The sequence below is a fragment of the Ursus maritimus genome, unplaced genomic scaffold (assembly GCF_017311325.1).
Source record: "Ursus maritimus isolate PB19 unplaced genomic scaffold, ASM1731132v1 scaffold_12, whole genome shotgun sequence".
Taxonomy (NCBI): domain Eukaryota; kingdom Metazoa; phylum Chordata; class Mammalia; order Carnivora; family Ursidae; genus Ursus; species Ursus maritimus.
Window position 1 is genome coordinate 48,852,536 of NW_024423564.1, and position 17,043 is coordinate 48,869,578.

At 47.6% G+C, this 17,043-nt stretch overlaps 1 protein-coding gene across 9 annotated transcripts in view; it reads left to right on the forward strand.

Moving 5' to 3' along the window:
• GNG12 (G protein subunit gamma 12) overlaps nucleotides 1–14,826 on the forward strand; it is a 182,673-nt gene extending 167,847 nt beyond the window's left edge. For all 9 annotated transcript variants that reach the window (XM_040627146.1, XM_040627147.1, XM_040627145.1 and 6 more), the window contains exons 3-4: nucleotides 9,129–9,247; nucleotides 10,946–14,826. In XM_040627146.1, coding sequence (XP_040483080.1) covers nucleotides 9,155–9,247; nucleotides 10,946–11,071 — 219 coding nt within the window. In that variant the 5' untranslated portion in view covers nucleotides 9,129–9,154 and the 3' untranslated portion in view covers nucleotides 11,072–14,826. The remainder of the gene's footprint in view (nucleotides 1–9,128; nucleotides 9,248–10,945) is intronic.
• Nucleotides 14,827–17,043: the final 2,217 nt, after the last annotated feature.

The following is a 17,043-nucleotide window of genomic DNA, read 5'->3' on the forward strand; positions in this document are numbered from 1 at the left end:
CAGCTTGCTGGGTGTTTGACACGAGGCACAGATTGAACTTCTCTGTGGTTCGGTTCCTTCCTTTGTAAAATGGCGATGAGAACAGAACCATCTCACGGGGTCACGGTGCAAAGTCAGTAGGATAATGTATTGACAGGGATTGGCACATAGCCTGGGGTCTGGCGACACGGCAAAGCTCTGTGTGGTAGCAGGTGTCTTTATGATGAGGAGTTTTATGACGGGGGCAGAAATGTTAGGAACTGGATTGCAAAGCTGAGCCCTTCGGACTTTTCCTAGGGTCCTGAGGAATCCTATTTTTGCGAGATGGGAAATGAGTTGACGGCACTACATCTCAGCTCCTAGCAGTCAGGATGGATGAGACTGGAGAAAGGGAGGTTAGAGACACGAGTCCTGTGATGGGGCTGACACAGTGGCCCTAACTTGAGGTGCTGGGAGCCACGACAGAGGTACACTAGAAGCAGGGAGATGGGGGAGAAATAAAAACGGAGGATTTGTCAAAGTGTGGGGAGCAAGAGACTTTGGGAAGTGCCAGAGTCTAAGGTTGCACTGCCCCATGAGGCAGCCACTATGACTCGTGAACACGTGAAATGCGGCCGGTCCAGATCAAGATGGGCTAGCCATGTAAAGGGCACACTGAGCTCTTAAATATTTAGTACCCCGAAAAAGTAAAACATCTCAATTTTTAACATTGATTACATTTTGATTTGGGGCATACCCGTCTAAATATATCAAAATTTCACTTTTTTCTCTTTTTTTCATGTGGCTACTAGAAAAATTTTTAATCATATATATGGTTCAGATTTCTATTGGATAGCACTTGGCCTAAGGAATCAGGAGAAGGGATGAGGCAAAAGGATGCCTCAGTGACCAGGACAGTGGTGGTGTCACTCACTGAAGAAAGGGACATCAGAAAGGTTGGGAGCAGGGGCGCCTGGGTGGCACAGCGGTTAAGCGTCTGCCTTCGGCTCAGGGCGTGATCTCGGCGTTATGGGATCGAGCCCCACATCAGGCTCCTCCGCTATGAGCCTGCTTCTTCTTCTCCCACTCCCCCTGCTTGTGTTCCCTCTCTCGCTGGCTGTCTCTAGCTCTGTCAAATAAATAAATAAAATCTTTAAAAAAAAAAAAAGGTTGGGAGCAGGCAGTGGTGTTTCACCAGCTTTTCCATGTGTTGTGTTTGAAGCAACTGTGTACCATTTGCGTGTACATTTAAATAGGCTTTCATTTAAGACATTGCAATTGTAAAGGGTTGCACGAGAAGCACGTCGGTCACAGCTACTGTCACAAAGGTGGAACGTCATCTACCCTACTGAAGACCGATGTGGGTCAGGCAGGTGCCTGGTAATTTACATACGTTCTTTCATTTCCTCCTGCTAACAACTCTGTGAAGTAGGAACTGTTATCATCCCTTCCTATTTTGCAGCTGAGGAAACTGAAGTCCAGAGAAGTAAAGCAAGTGCGTTGTAGTGAGTGATGAGCTGGGATTCAAATTTATCTGACTGTCAAAGCCCCATTCACTCTGCTGCAGCAGTTCTCCAGGACTGAGCCCCTGAAAAACCGCGTCCAAAGAAGGAACAAGAGCTGTAGAAAGGAACATCATTGGACAGGCAAGAACAGGACAGTCTAGCATCACTAAGAGCAGAAAGTTTCCAGAAGGAAGTGGCTGTTCAGAAAACAAATGTAAACTTCTGTAGCAAAGAAGTGTGTTAAAGGGTGGCTATTTCAAACGGGAGGATACTTAATCCTATAAGTTAAGGTCATTAAAAGAAATTAGAATTTTCCAGCACTTGTTCAGAACTTTGAAAAGTTAAGCATAGATAGGAAATGGTATTCTTTTAAGTGGACATATTTTAATTCCCAGGCAAAAACAAATGTGGGTAGAACCAAGAGGCAAGACTCTTGACAGTCATTATTGGCGTTTCTCGGGAGAACCAAACGAGAATCACGTAGGAAGCTTTAATACAGATTCTTGGGTCCTGCCGCAGACCTACTGAATCAGATTTTTCTTTTAACAAGTGCCCCAGATGTTCTAGATATACAGTGAAGTTCGGAACCCGCTACTCAGGCTGTGCAGCTGTCTGCTGGATTTATTAGCTCGATTGGCTCATTCTGGTGGCTTCCTACCAGCTTCACTAGGGATGATGGGATCATCCTGTGTCTTTTAGCAATAGCCTTACCTAGAATCTGGGACAGTCCTTCTTTTCAGTTCTCCTTCACTTAGGTCTTCTCCCAAGGCCACTTAACCCTACAGCGCCCGCCATTGCTCTGGAGACTACCTGTTTACATAAGCAACAGGCTGATTGAAATGGAGAGCATGCCTTCTTTTGGTCGGTGCTCCTGACTGACAGTTCCCTGCTTCCTCCCCATTCCTTCCTTGTGTTCTTGAGGTTCAGAGGCAAGCATTATAGGTGATGATTAAGAGGATGACCTTGGGAGTCAGGTGGCCCGAGTCCCAGCTCTGCTACGAAAATCAGTATAGTCTTTGGCAAGACGCTTTTGACCTGTGTTTCATCTGTAAAACAGAAATGATAAAAGGACTCATCTCTAAGAGGATTAAATGAAATGATTCATGGCATTCACTTACCGGGCACATCCTCAGTAAGTGGTGGCGGTTGTCAAAAATTATCATTATAGCAACAGTATCCTCATCCACCACCATCATCATTATTCAGGGACATGTGCCTGGATAGCAAGTAAAATGAACTCCTCAAAGATACCAGATAAGGACTTGACAAGGGTCTGCATGTAGAAAAGCAAGCTACTTTTAGAGGATGGACCCTTTGGGGTCTTGAGAGACTGCTGTTCGTATTCTCCTTCATTTTGCTGATTCTGAGCCTACGTAAACTCTTTGAAGAGCTCCAGTCACTATGTCTTCCCAGCCCAAACTACGTTTTCTACGGCTCCGTGCAGCCCTTCCTCATCTCTGCCTCTCATTGTTCTCCTCCTCAGGCTAGTAACTTGTTCTTTTTGCCCTTTGCTCTCAACACTGGGCAGGAACAGGGCAGGATGTGTGGCTCGTCCCAGGTCCACCACCCACAATCTCACAGCCTGCAAGCTTTGGTTGGGGAGAAGGAGAAAAAGAACTGTATGTCTTACATCTCCCTGTTTTCAAGTCTTCGTGTTTGGTGTGTTCGGCAATAATAACGTAATAATAGAAATCATAGCTAATCTTTGTAAGTTATTTACAGATTACAAAACAACAGGTTAACAATTGTGTTATCAGTCAGGGTTCAGTTAAAACAAACAGAAAGCATTCTTGGCAGTGCTGGCAGAATGGGCTTTCACCCCGGGGATGAGGTGCTTGCGTCATCCGTGGAAGGGCTGGAGGAACTGGTTCTCGACTTCCAGACCAGGACCAACTTCCAGACCTCAGCACGGAACGGACCCCTGGGACCCAGCAGGAAGTGGAGACTCGGGAGGCTGCTGCAGCCATATGGTTTCTTAGCACCACATTGCTAGTGACGGCACACTGGCATGCTCCCACCTGCACCGAATGCAGCCTGCCCCCCACCCTGCTTGCCAGCAGAAAAAAAGGCAAGCCACGAGAACTGGCCCTCTCACTTCCACTTTCCAGATCTCTGATGAATGCTTCCCTCCGGCAGAGCCCACCCCATCCAGATCCCTAGCTGCAGGAGAACCTTCGTGCCTGGGTTCACAGCACCACCGACAGATTGGCTCAATGCAGAAATTTATTTTCTGGAGGCTGGAAGTTGGCAGCAAGGTGCCAGCAGGGTGGGTCTCTTCTGAGGCCTCTGTCCGTGGCTTGTAGGTGGGCCGTCTTCTCCCTGTGTCTTCACGTGTTCTTCCTTCTCTACCATCTGGGTCTAAATTCCCTCTTCTTGTGAGGATACCAGTCGTGTTGGATCTGGGCCCAACCTACTGGGCTCGTTTTTACTGAATCGTATCTTTAAAGACCCTATCTCCAAATATGGTCTGTTCTGAGTTATTGGGGGCTGGGACGTCAGCATGTCCATTTTGCGGGAGGCACACTTCAGCCGATCGCACTAGGAGATTTTTTTTCTGTCCATCTCCACAGATCAGGGCACAGCAGGAGGAGGGTAGGGAGCTGCTCGGTGCCAAGATTGGGGACTGTGGGGTGCTGAGCGCGCACTGCTGGGGCATGTGCAGAGGGTGTAGGTACTTCTCAGCGGGAGTATTCTTCGTATTTATTACACTCACGTGCTTATTTTATCTGATGCTCTTAACAGCCCTTTGAAACAGGAAAGTATTATTATGCCCATTTTTCCCATGAGAAAATTGAGGCTTGCATAGGTTAGGAGTCCTTCCCCAGGGCCCCAGAGCGAGGCAGTGGCAAGGGCAGGAGTGAGCTCACGTCCCCTGGCCTAATCCTTAAGTATGTCACTGGAACTAAGTGTCCAGGGCACAGTAGTACAAAGGCCGTGTCACAAGTTCAAATAGAGGGACGGGCAGGTGTGCCCGCCAATGTGAAAGCAGCAGCCACTACTCAGACCTAGCCTGGTTTGGTAAGATTTTCTGATTTTTCCAGAAATCTGTCTTAAAGTGAAATATCGGTTTTTCAAACGTTGACAATTTAAAGTTAAAATACACACACGCACGAGCTAACCCTGTGTATGGCTCAACCAAACACACCTGCAGTCTGCCTTCAGCCTCTAGGCTCTGATGTGAAATACGTGTTCTTCAAGGTCTCACTGTGCGCTGAGGCCGTATTAGAAAGATATTGCCACTCATCCTATTCCCTTGAAATTCTTCTTTTGCTGAGTGAATTTTTCTCGTTTCTCACCAAACGCATGATTTTTTTTGTCTTGTCAGGGAACGTAGGGACCCAGCCTTTCTTAAATGTCTGTGTGTCGAGGGTCCAGTGTGGCTAGACACTCGTTTGTCCTCCCCGCAACCCTGTGAGATTCGCATTGCTGCCTGCACCCCTGTAATGGATGAGGGGGACAGACAAAGAGCCAGGGTAAGACAGTAAGACAGTGAGAACAGGAGGCAAGATCAGAGCAGGAGTGGAAACCTGGTCTTTTATTGCAGACAGGAGGAGTGTGTTTACTCAGAACACTGGCTTCACTCCAGCGATTCAGTTATTGGCCAGGCCAGGCGGACTTGTGATTCAGCGGCTGCTTCCCCGAGTGAGCTCCCTGACACACTTTCCATCCCCACCCTCTCCCTGCTGCAGGCCCCTCTCGACAAAGATTAAGGCATTCTTATTTCCCTAATGGGGAAATCTTGTTCCTAGGAATTTCTAGGAACCTAAGAATTCAGATGAACAACATCATTAAAACCAATGCCAATTATTTGAATAAGTAAATATTACATGTGTTCATTCAAATCTGCTAGCCACGTGTAAAAATGCGAACAAGGCCGCAGAAGCGATAGCCGGGTTCTTATCAAACTGGGGGTCTGCGCAGGCCTCCGCACTTCTCGGGGGTGGGGGGTGGAGAGAGCGCTGGTGGCTCAGGATCTCCAGATGCTGACCTCAGTCCTTGCCTACTCGTGACAGCGAGAACATTCTTGCTTAGCTTGCAGGAAGGAGAGGGGAGGTCTGTTTTTCAGGGCTCTAGACAAACAGATGCGTTCTGCCCTAGAAGGGATGATACACAGCCGCAAAGCCGTCAGCAAGCCCAGCACTCGGGTCATCAGGGTCAGGGTCACCCTTGCCTTGAGTGTGTGTGGGTCCAATTAGCTGCAGTGGCACCCTTTCCTTGGTGTAGTGGGGAGTGTGGCTGCTGGGGTGAAAGGTTTACAGGCTGGTTTAAGGTTTAGGAGCTGGGTGAACTTGGAGCAAGCTTTTCGAACTTCAGGCGCCTCCTCTCTGAAATGAGGATGAAACAGTAATCCGGCTTTCAGGCCTAGAGGGAGGCTTCACGGACTCCTGCGTCTGAAAGCAGCGTGTGCACTCTGAGTTCCATAGAAGGATCAGGTGTTGTTTGCCTTGGAAGCGATTCTGAAAGTAAGAATAAAGCGAGCTTTTTATCCACCTGGTGGCACAAGCAACCAGCCAGACATCCTTGCCGTTGAGGCAAGAGCAAAGAAACCCTCTGAAGGCACAGACAGGGTGGGAGAGGCTCTCTGGGCTGGTCCGCCCCAGCCAGGCTGTTCCGATGCCGAGCAGGGGCAGGTTGGGAGGAAATCCGCAGCTAGCCGTCGGGCTCCTTAAACGCCGCTGCTCCGCCACCACCCAGCGCGGCCCTGCTCGCGGCCCTACTCACACAGCCAGGCGGCGGCCCAGCCCACCGAGCCCCTCCGGGACGCTCCTTCCATTGAAATGGTAGAATTCTTCTCCATAAGAAGAATGTTGTAATAAGAGACTCTGTTGTTTTCCAGTGGTGCAGTAGACAGCTTTTTCTAGGAATGACCCCACATACCCCATTTAATGGACTGGCCAAAGCTATTCCTACACCATATTGAGTAGGAAATTGTTTGTGTTTAATAATCCGTGAAGCTGTGACAATCACCCGTGTCCTAAACTTTAACTTTCTGGCTGGGCTTATCCATAGGCCAGGAGAGGGACGTGGCCTTTGAGAAGAGAACTTGTATTTGAGTTGGAACCCCGAGAGAAGTTGGTGAGGCAGGAACAGGGGCTCCAATCCCCTTGAAGCAGAGGGGAAGGGACCCCCGGGGAAGGAAGCAGGGGAGAGGGCGGTCAGTGAGGGAGCAGGTCAGAACACAGATATCAGAACGGGGGAAACCTGCCAGCGTGAGCAGTCAGGTGCTCGCTGTTTTTAACCGTGACCATGATATAGTCAGGAAGAAAGTCCGCCAAGTACGCGTTACAGTTCCTCACCGATGTTAGAGGCGCCTACCCCAGGATTTTATACAAAGAACCTGCTGGTGCTCTTTGGTCCTGATGCATGTGAATGAACAACGGAGCCGTTGCAGGAAAACTCGCTCGGGCCTTGGAACCTTTGTGCCCTGGAAGCTGAGAAGAGAATGTTGGCGTTATTCTCATGCAAAGGGACATTCAGACAGTCCTTAGGAGGCAGCATGGAAACCACAGGCCCTTCAGAAGGGTATCGTGTTCACATTCTGGAGGCCGGGGCCCAGTGCTCAGAACCCTGGCCAGCTGGCACGGGCGCCCAGCTTAACATGCTGCAGGGGACGGACTGTGGAAGGAGCGAGCTGTGAAGCAGGGCGCTCCGCTGCGTTTGCCTCGGTCCCCTTCCAGGGGCTCTGCTCCGAAGTCCTTGCCTGGGAGCGCAGTAGAGCGCTGGGCCAGGCTGCCGGGTAGGAGCACAACCCCTGGGAGCTGACCGTAGGCCTCTCGTTTGGGTGGGGCGGCCTGACAGGAGTCCGAGGAAGAGGCAGCTCTTGGCAGGAGTGTGTCGAAATGAGGTCGCGAAGGCCTCAGAGAAAGCAGGGCCACCCCTCCCTGCCAATACGATTCCTCCTCCCACTTCCCTGCGCTGGGGCTTCCTTCTTCTAGGGACTTCTCCGCTCGCCAACCCTTCCATTCTGCATGGACAGAGCGCACTGAAGAGGGGCTGATGCCACAGCCACCACCCCCCCGCTGCCCCCGGGGCCTAGTCGTCAGGATTCTGGAGGCTCACTGACTTGGGGTGGGGGTGGGGCAGACAGGTCCACAGGGGACTTCTGATTCCTGGTGCTGGGTGTGAGATCCACGGTAAGTGTGAGCAGCTGCTGCTTTTGGAGTGCCTCGTCCTTGGCTAAATACCACATGTGCATCAGCGAGTTAACTCCTCAAACACACTCCTCCCCTTCAATCATGCAGAAGGAAACTTGGGCTCCTAGAGGTCAAGTAATCAGCCCAGCTTCCCCCAGCTAGTAAGTGGCAGAGGCAGGGTCCAAACCCAGGAATGTGAAGCATGCCGGTGAGGCTGGATGGCAGAATTGTGCACAAGCTAAAAACAGTTTTTATTTGTGCATTCGACGCAAAGCTGCCTCTCTGACCCAGGTCTTGGCACTGAGCTCCGGGGAGCATTCCACGTGTGGGGACACTCGGGAGAGCACCCGGGTGCCCACGCGGGGACGCCATGGAGTCTGGGGCTTGCTGTCCTGGTGTGCAGCCTTATCTGGTCCTAAGCCTTTATGGCAGGTAGGCTCTGCAGCGGCCCCTCCAGAAGGTTGAGTCAGCCTGGGTTTGCTGCCGGCGCCGCGGTGCCCTAAGACTTTGCTGAGCCTTTGCATCGTCCAAGGAAGGCTTACCTACTGTCCACCTGCTCCTATGAGTCATAAAACTGCCACATGGGTGCCAGGCCTGCCAGCTCTGCATTTTCCCGCAGTCGCCACAGTGCTGGGACGGGACTTCACCATATATGGCAGAGGCAGCGCTTTGCCCCTGGGGCTGCCTTTTGGAATATGTCCTTGGACACCCAGACGGGTAAAGCTCAAGGTCCGGGAGGTTTCCTTTACCTTTTTACCAGGTGCAGGGGCTGAGAGAGAAAGGGCAGCCTTGGCTCCAAGGGCTCAGGCCAGAGAGGAGAATCAACCCACATCCCTGGGGTGGGGGTAAAGGATTAGCAAGTGGCCCGGCCCCAGGAAGAGGCCAACAGAGACAAAGGAGGGAAGGAGAGAGTTCTGTTAAATCTTTCAGGCTTTAGGCTGCTCCATGTGTCCCCCCGGACACTGGCGGTGGGTCATCACTGAGAGTCTTTCAGCTGAAAGGTTCCCACTTCTCTTGAATAAAGACTTCCTTATCTGCCCAACTAACATTCCTCAAACGATTGCAAACCTGGATAGCGCCTAAAAATGTACCCTTTGTGCAAGTTCTCCAGACGCACTCTCCTTTGCTGTTTTTGGTTGCCAGGACTTGAATCAGTGTAATAGTTGGGTAAGAGAGCCAAAATGAAATAAAATCAAACCTTCCATTAAAGTACATAGCAGTAATATTAAGCTGCGTGCGTAATGTGGCCTGTGCTTGCATTCGCTCACCATTGCCGGAGGCCCCTGAACTACTACAAATGTTTGTGTGTTTGTTCCCTCTTAGAAAATGCTAGAAAAGCCTCTGTTGTGCTGTATGTTGGGGTGCACGGATTAAACGACTAGTATTGCAAAGGAAAGATTTATGAAGGAGCTCCAGTGGGAGGGCATCTTAGTAACCACCTCCCAGAGCCCGTGAGGACTGGGAAGGTGCACCCTTTTCCCCTAAGGAGCGGAAGCTTTAGGACTGCTTCAATCATTGATGTTCTTTTCAGGTTTTAGGTAGAAACAATAGTTGAAGATGTCTAGCAAAACGGCAAGCACCAACAACATCGCCCAGGCCAGGAGGACCGTGCAACAGTTGAGAATGGAAGCCTCCATCGAGAGAATAAAGGTCAGAAGCCTGGGTGGGATTGGGCCCCTCTGCTCTCCAAAGGTGAGGCCCCCTTTTGGAGAAGGCAATGCCATAATGCAGCTGGGGGTCAGGATTTTCCGAGAGCAAGCGGAGAGTCTCAGAATCTTAACTCTCTTCTACCTGGCACGGGCTTCATTTCAGAAGTACTGGGCAGCCCATGTGTCTGACTTAGCCTCTCTGTTTGGACAGAAAAACCTAAAACCCAAGACAGGATTCCCTGAGGGCCTGCCTTCCCTGAACGAGCACCATCAAGTCCCACAATCTCTGTGTTCTGCATTGAGACAGGGGGTCCAGACAGACTTTATGAACACCCTTGTCATCCCTCTGGAATTTACTAAATGTTATCAATGCAGGTGAGCTAGCCTTGTACAGCAAGTCAACATGCATGGTCTCCTTTTTTTTAAGAGTATGCTGCTTTTTAAATGTGTGCAGACTATTTTAATGACACGTTCTGCAGCCAGGGTGAGTAATGCCAGCCTTAGTTGAGATTTGGAAGAAATGGGAAGGCATTTATAAGGTCACCTGACTTCGAAGTCTTTTCCCCCCCCCAAATCCCAGGAGAGAACGAGGCAGTGTGTGCCCTGGAATGTTGTGAGTAATGCTGTTTCCTAGAAACTGAAGCAGTCACCTGATACATTCCTCTGGGCCTGGGGATAGTCACCTGTCCTCAAAACAGCAGGCTGCCTGTGCTGTATTTGACAGGACTCAGCTGCCCCGTGCTCCTTGCCTGAAGACACAGAACTGAAGGTTCTGCAGGCTATCCCACCCCAGCTTCTGAACAGGGCAGGGCATTTTCCGTTCTTAACTGCCACCAGAGGAAGGCACTGAATCTTCCCATTCTGGTATTGTCCCTCTTTTTATTTTCCCAAGCCCCGTCTTTAACTCTTGAAGCTCTTCTAGAACTTGACTCTGTCTCTCAAGAGTATTGAATCCAAACCTGTAATTCAGTTCCTAAACTGCGCTGCATTCCAGTTTCGTATCAAATACAAACTAAGATACACCCTTCCCTTGATTCCCATAAACTTCCTCCTCCCCACACTTTGAGAAATTTCAAACCTGTAGAAGAGTTATGACAACAAACACCCCTATACTGCTGGCCAGGATTCACCAGTTATTAACATTTTGGCACATTTGCTTTCTGTCTACACAGCCGCACAACACCTATCCCTTAAGCCCCTTGACAATTATGTGCAGCCATCGTGAGTCTTCACCCTTAAACACCTCACCGTCTCTCCTCCTGAATACAGGGGCGTCCTGCTGCATCGCCGCAGGACAACAGTAACGTTCAGGATCATCTAACGCTGAGCGAATCTACCACAGTCCACGCATTTTGCAGAATGGCCCGCACTTTGAATACCCTGGTTCGCTGAGGACTCGATTCCCGTTCAGTGTTTTGGCAGGCATACTTGCTCGCGGGGGGTAGGTCATCTGGGCTCGCGCTAGGACACACATGAGGTCATGAAGTCTGATCACTTGGTGAAAGAAGGCCGGAGCTGCCCGCCTGGTCCGTTTACGGATCTTTCCCCTTTCTTAACTCCCAAGTAATCCAGGAGAAGCTGACTCCTCTCAGAGTAGCCCCCCGACAGTCTTCTGCTCAGGGGGCCAGCATTCAACTATACTTGTAATGTTTGCAGATAAGTTATTTTGTTTGTTGGCTTTGCGTTTTCTACCTGTCAGGTTTCAAAGGCGTCAGCGGACCTCATGTCCTACTGCGAGGAGCACGCCGGGAGCGACCCTTTGCTGACAGGGATACCGACCTCAGAAAACCCTTTCAAGGATAAAAAAACTTGCATCATCTTATAGAGGAACAGTGAAATGGCTCCTCGCCTCTTCTCTACAAAGCAAATTATGAGCAGCTCCTTGGAAGAAATTTACCTTCAGCTTATTTGGTAACCACTGCTAATAACTAAAATACTCTAACTTGGAATAATCGACTCTGACGTCTTTATTTTCCAAGTTGCCCTTTCTCTAAAACACCTTTTGCTGATTTAATCCAGAATAACAATCTCCTTTTCCATTTGATAACGATGGTGTCCTATTGGGTTACTGCTTAAGAAAAGTTGGTTTGGGCCATTTCGAAAAAAAGGCAAGTATATACTTTTAAATATATGACTAACCCAATTATATCCCGACCTAAATTACCCAAGTACCTGTCTAGATTAAAATGCCAAGAATTACTTGAGTCCTAAACCCTTTACATCCCAGTATGTTCTTAGTCGGGTTGTGCCAGGAGTACAGCGTGCGTGCGTGAGGAGTGTGCTGTGTGTATACACACACGTCCATGCTTAGTTCCTGAGTAAAAGGTCTCTCTCCGTGCCCTCAGTTCCACTCCAGAAGTCCTGTGTCTTGAGCTGTATGCAGGTAGGATAAGATCTTTTCACATAGTGGACTGTACAAAAAGTAAAGACCGTCCTAAAGATCGGAGCCACTGTAATTGAGTAAGGAAGAAATCGTGCTGACCTCTTAAGCTAGGATCAGCTGTCCCGATGAAAGTTAAGTTAAAAACTGAACTACAAGCCCTCTCAGGAGGTATTCACAAGGGAGCCTTTTGGGCTTCAGTGATCCTGAGTCCAGAAGTGGGGGGGGACTGTGGGCAGCTGTGCCCCTGGGGCTCCTGCTCTCTGGATTAGAGCTCTGATGTGTCCACCCTCGTGCTTGGAGGGCGGCAGAGTGCACGTGAGCCCGGCCCAGAGAGGAACAGGCATGTGTGAAAGCCAGCTGCTTTTTTAGCCAAACCTGGTGATCTCCTCCTCTCTGCCCTGCCCTTTGTCTTTCCTCTCCCGCGAGGACAGCTGTTTCCAGAGGTGGTATTCACCTCCCCAGCCCCACTTGGGTGGAACGTGGTGGGAAAGAAACGTACCAAAGCCAAAGGTATCGGACACTAAAGCGCTTTTCAAATACCTGCTGGGCCACGGTTGTTCCCTACCTTGTCCACAAACCACCCGGGGCAGGCAGGGTTCCAGGGTACACTACTTGGGCTTCGGGGGTTCCTTGATGTTCCTCTGGGCGTGGACGGAGCCCTCACATCCTTGGACTTGCCCGTGGGCATCCTGAGGAATCTCCTATGGCCAGAGAGTATTTTAGTTTTATCAAAGAGGGAGAAAGGGTCCCTTTCTTAACAAAATCGCTCACTTAAGGGCTCAAACCACACATAAGCCTTTGATATTCTAATTCATCTTTAGTTCATTAAAATATCTACTAGTGAAGGATTCAGAGCTTATTTTCAAAAAGGATCCAACCCCAGTATGGAATTATTTAGAGCGGTTTCCCCTAGTTCTGTACACTCTTGCTCTGCAACACAAGCCCCTTTCAAAATCTAAGGTCTGAGTTTTGAGTATGAAGCTGATGGATTGAGGGTGAACAGATGTGGGGCTATTTTTAAACTGCTCAAATAGAGTCAGGATTGCCCCAGACACCTATCTGTTCAGCACTGTGAACTGCCCTCACTTTTCCAACATCATGTGAGAATCATGCCACTGGCCTTAACCTCTTGTCATCTACCGCTTGGTTTTGCAATAGCCCCAGTTTCCAAGTAAGTTAGAGGAACCTGTTTAGGAGAGAGAAAGGTGAAATTCGACGTGTACACTAGAAAGACATTACATTCAATGCTTCACTGAATGAGGCCTTTTCTTTTAACAAGTCTGTTTTTCTACAGATAGTTTCAGAACACTAATCTTATTTTCATTCTGGTTTTAACATTTTTCTTTAAGTATTTATAATGCAGCTTGTTAAATATTTTTATGAAATTTTATTATACCTTTCTGGTGTATGTGTACCTTTTCAGTAGCGAGCATAGTTTATTCTTTAGTACTAAATTATGTCCTTTTTACTTAACAGAAAACAAATATGTTTTGCTCTCTGTTGATACGCTTGTAGTGGTAAGGAATGGACTCGGGGTCCCAGGAGATTTCATTTTCACTGGTCAGATATCATAAAGGCTAGGAGTATGAATGTCATGTAACTTCCTAACTAGGTCTAGGGCCTGTTCAAGAGAAGTGAAATCCTATCCTTGGGTGCTGGACCCAGTGGGGGGAAAAATGTAGCTAAATGTTGATTGACTTACAGCTAGACGTCTATGTAAGAAAATCTGTGTATAGGACATGCAGAAGTCACTTATTTATCAGGCTTTATTCTACTTATGAACTGTCTGCAATAGCTGGTTTATAATGGACAAATGCCCAGTATGTGTATTTTTTCCAACTACCACTATAAAGACACAATCACATAATATACATGCAACTTCTCGACTTCGTATCTATGAAGCTATTTAAGTATGTTCATTATATTTTTGTCTTTAATGCTGCTTCTAGTAACAGCAATCTCTTTTTTCATTCTTATATGTTCAGTAGGGCATCAGTCTGTCCAATTGAGGCCTCGGGACCATGGCAAAATATGCTAGACAAACGTTCATGACTCCAAAGTATTTTACAGAAACACATTATACCAGGTCGTTCACAAGGTCTAGGCTGTAGTTACTTTTCTTCTAAAAAGAATCAGTTTTTTACATTTCCTTCCCTTATTAAAATCAAAGTGCCATAATGATCTTTTAAAGGAAGGAACCGACTTGCTTTCTCTCTGTACTGTTTTTGTACTTTGTCAAAAAAATTATACCAGTGATTTAGTAATTTTGAGGCATAGGCTTAGGTAGTAGAGAATGTGCTAAACTTGGCTTCACATGCCCTCTTTGCCAATTTACAGCCAAGATAAGTGTCACCTGATTATTCCAACTATCGACTGAAGATCTGTAGAGGCCCAAGAAATGAACTACAGTACACGTCAGTCCTTCTCAATAAAATACTGGAGTGTGTTATGAATTGTATCGATTTCTTTTATGGTAGATCTCTTAATAGGAACAAAATACATGAATCACATAGAATGATGTGTAGAGTGAAACAGAGCACTTACCTAACGTTGGGTGGCCTGGATCACAGCCTTGGGTCTTCTTCCAGCCGATCCTGTGTCCCTGTGTCGTGCGACTTTGGACAAGGCACTTCATCTCGCTGGGCCATTTCACCATCTGTAAAACAGGAGGCTTAAAGTAGAGGATGGTGGAGACTCCCCCCAGTCCCCTCCGATGCCTCGGTCCAGCAGCCTACCCTCTACGGGTCCTGCCAACGTGTCGGTGCTATAAGCTGCTTCAAATGTAAAATGGGTTCGTCTATCATATATACTCATTTAATAGCTTATGAGAGGCCTTTTTGTTATATAGCTTTTTCTAGTTTTATGGACTTGATTACTGTAATGTCTTGTTTGTAGTCATGTCACTCTAAACATCATTCACTTGATGTTTCAGTAATCTGCATTTGATACATAGTTGGAGGGATTTTGTTATTTCCTAGCATTCTTGGGCTACTCATCTGTCCAGCATCTTATTACCCTAAGCACTGTGATCATTGTTTGGAAATCTGTCCTATGGAAAGAATAAAAGCAGTTACGTCACATGTATTTTCACAGGTTTGAAAGAAGTTTCATTAAAACATCATTGTTCTCTTTACTGCATCAGTGCCTCACTGTATCATCCTGCCCGTATTTTGCTCAATAAATTAATAGAAGACCCATTCTCTTCCCTTTTCCTTCATTCAGTTAACATTTTCTGGACACCTACTGAGAGCCAGATGTTGAACACAGGCTCTGACACTCCGATGAGTAAGACTCCCACCAGCCCGTGCAAAGCTCACAGACCAGAGCAAGGTGGGTGGGAAGGGCAGGTGCATAAGCTGATCATTAGGGTACCATGTGAGAAGGTGAGCCTGTGGTGCTGTGAGGTCCCAGAGGAAGGAGAACCAGCTCCACCTCAGTAAAGTCTGAGAAGGCTTCCAAGGGAGGTGATGTTTGAACTGGGTCTTGAGAAAAGAAAACCTTATAAGCACTGGGATTAAGTCTTGGGAGGTAGTGAAGGAAAAGGAGGAGAGTGTGCTCAAAACTAGCATGCAGAGTACCTCCCCTACTACTTGTTTATCCTGCAAGCAACAGAAAGGCAGTGGAGGTTATTAAAGAGGAGTGATGTCATGATACCCAGTGTGTGGAGGGCTGTTTCCCATCCTGAGACCCAGCTGTGACCATGGAAACAGATAACAAATGAAAAGGCCATTACACTCACAATGACTCATATTCACCACGTGTGTGCCAAAGGTACCCTGCCTCCTCATCAGTCTCTCCTTCTAGGGCTGGGATTCCCATGGAATGAAGGGAGAATATCATCCAGAAAGGGAAAAAAGGCAGCCAGTGAGTGTCTGGTTATGGACCAGGTAGCTACAGAGATGGCCTAGGCTTCTGAGAATCAGTACTTACACACTACAGAGAGTAGGAGCAAAAGATAGACATTCAACCCTTTCTAGGAAAAGACTAAAGAATTTGGATACTTTGGTCATGAAAAGCAGACAGCAACTGACATGTACTTCCACTGGTTCAGACTAAATTACCAGAAGTTCCTACAACTCGTGATGGAAGACAGTTGAATTGGGGGGATGGTAGATGGGTTTGGGTAGGGGTGAGTTTAAAACAAGGTGAGGGAAGGGAGTGTAATATAAAGGGTAGACTGTAAGTCAACATGGCAGATGAAATGTTACACCACCTTAACGTTATGAACAAGGAACTCACACCTACAGGTGCTGGTGGTAGCTTAGTGTGGAGATACAGGTCATGTGACCCTCCAGCTTGCCTGGATAGGGAGGTAAGCTGCTCATTGGCCAGCGGGTCAGTTCTGCTATATACATGTGCGTATAGTCACTATAAGCCTTCTTATTTAAAAGGTGCTAGGTAGACGGTTGTGGACGATTTTTCCCTCCTCCCCTCCCTGTCCTAGGTTTATAAACTTTTGGCTGTGTTTATAGAACCTGATCCCACCATCAGCTGTAGCCATCTTTGCACAACCTAGCATGGATATTGCCTTTAGTTTATCTTCAGAGCATGGTCCCACTGACTTCTTTATCCCTTTACCACTGTAAGCAGCAAACAGTGATGGTCATGCCTTCAGATGCGCCCTTCTGTTGCTCCAATTACTGTCTCCTTAACAGAGTCATTCATGTCTGTTAAGGCCATTTAACTGTAGGCCAGCCTTGGGCAAACATGGATGGCTGGTCTCAGGAACCCCCACTTCAACTATTTTTTCAGAAACTAGTATTTTATTTTCTTTGTCCTGTAGGAAAATGCAATCCAAGTAAATTCATCCTAAAATGCTAATGACTTAACGGATAGTAGAAGGTCATTGGAACTACAAGAGAGGACTGTGGAAAGAGCAATGCTTACCATAAAGGAGTAGAAGTGAATAGTAAAGATTTAGATATCATCAAGAATTATACATTTGAAGCATGCCTATACCTTATAAATTCTAGATAATCTATTCAATTATAAAAACAAGTAACTGAAATCATTGAGATACATAATGGTAAGATCCCAGGTTTAGAAGTCTAAGAAATATATCTTTATGCAAGTTGCTACTTCTGGTCTCTAAATCCAGTCATCCCCTATCCTTTCACATACACATCCTGCTTAGATAAAAGTGACAGCCCTTTTCACTAGAAGACTTTAAATCTGGCCCTAATATAAGATATTCATCCTGTGACATCATGAGGACCCTGTGGACCCATAAGTTGATACAGCAGGGGCAGGCCTAAGGCAGTCACTCACTGGAAAAACCTGGCCAGCAATACCTGCTTCATCCCTGGCACTGATAGACTTGAGCATTAATGTCCCCCAGGATCAGGTTAAGGATAAGCCTAGGTACAAGTTGGCATGTGACCAGAATAGAAAAACCAGAAATAAACCCATGCTTA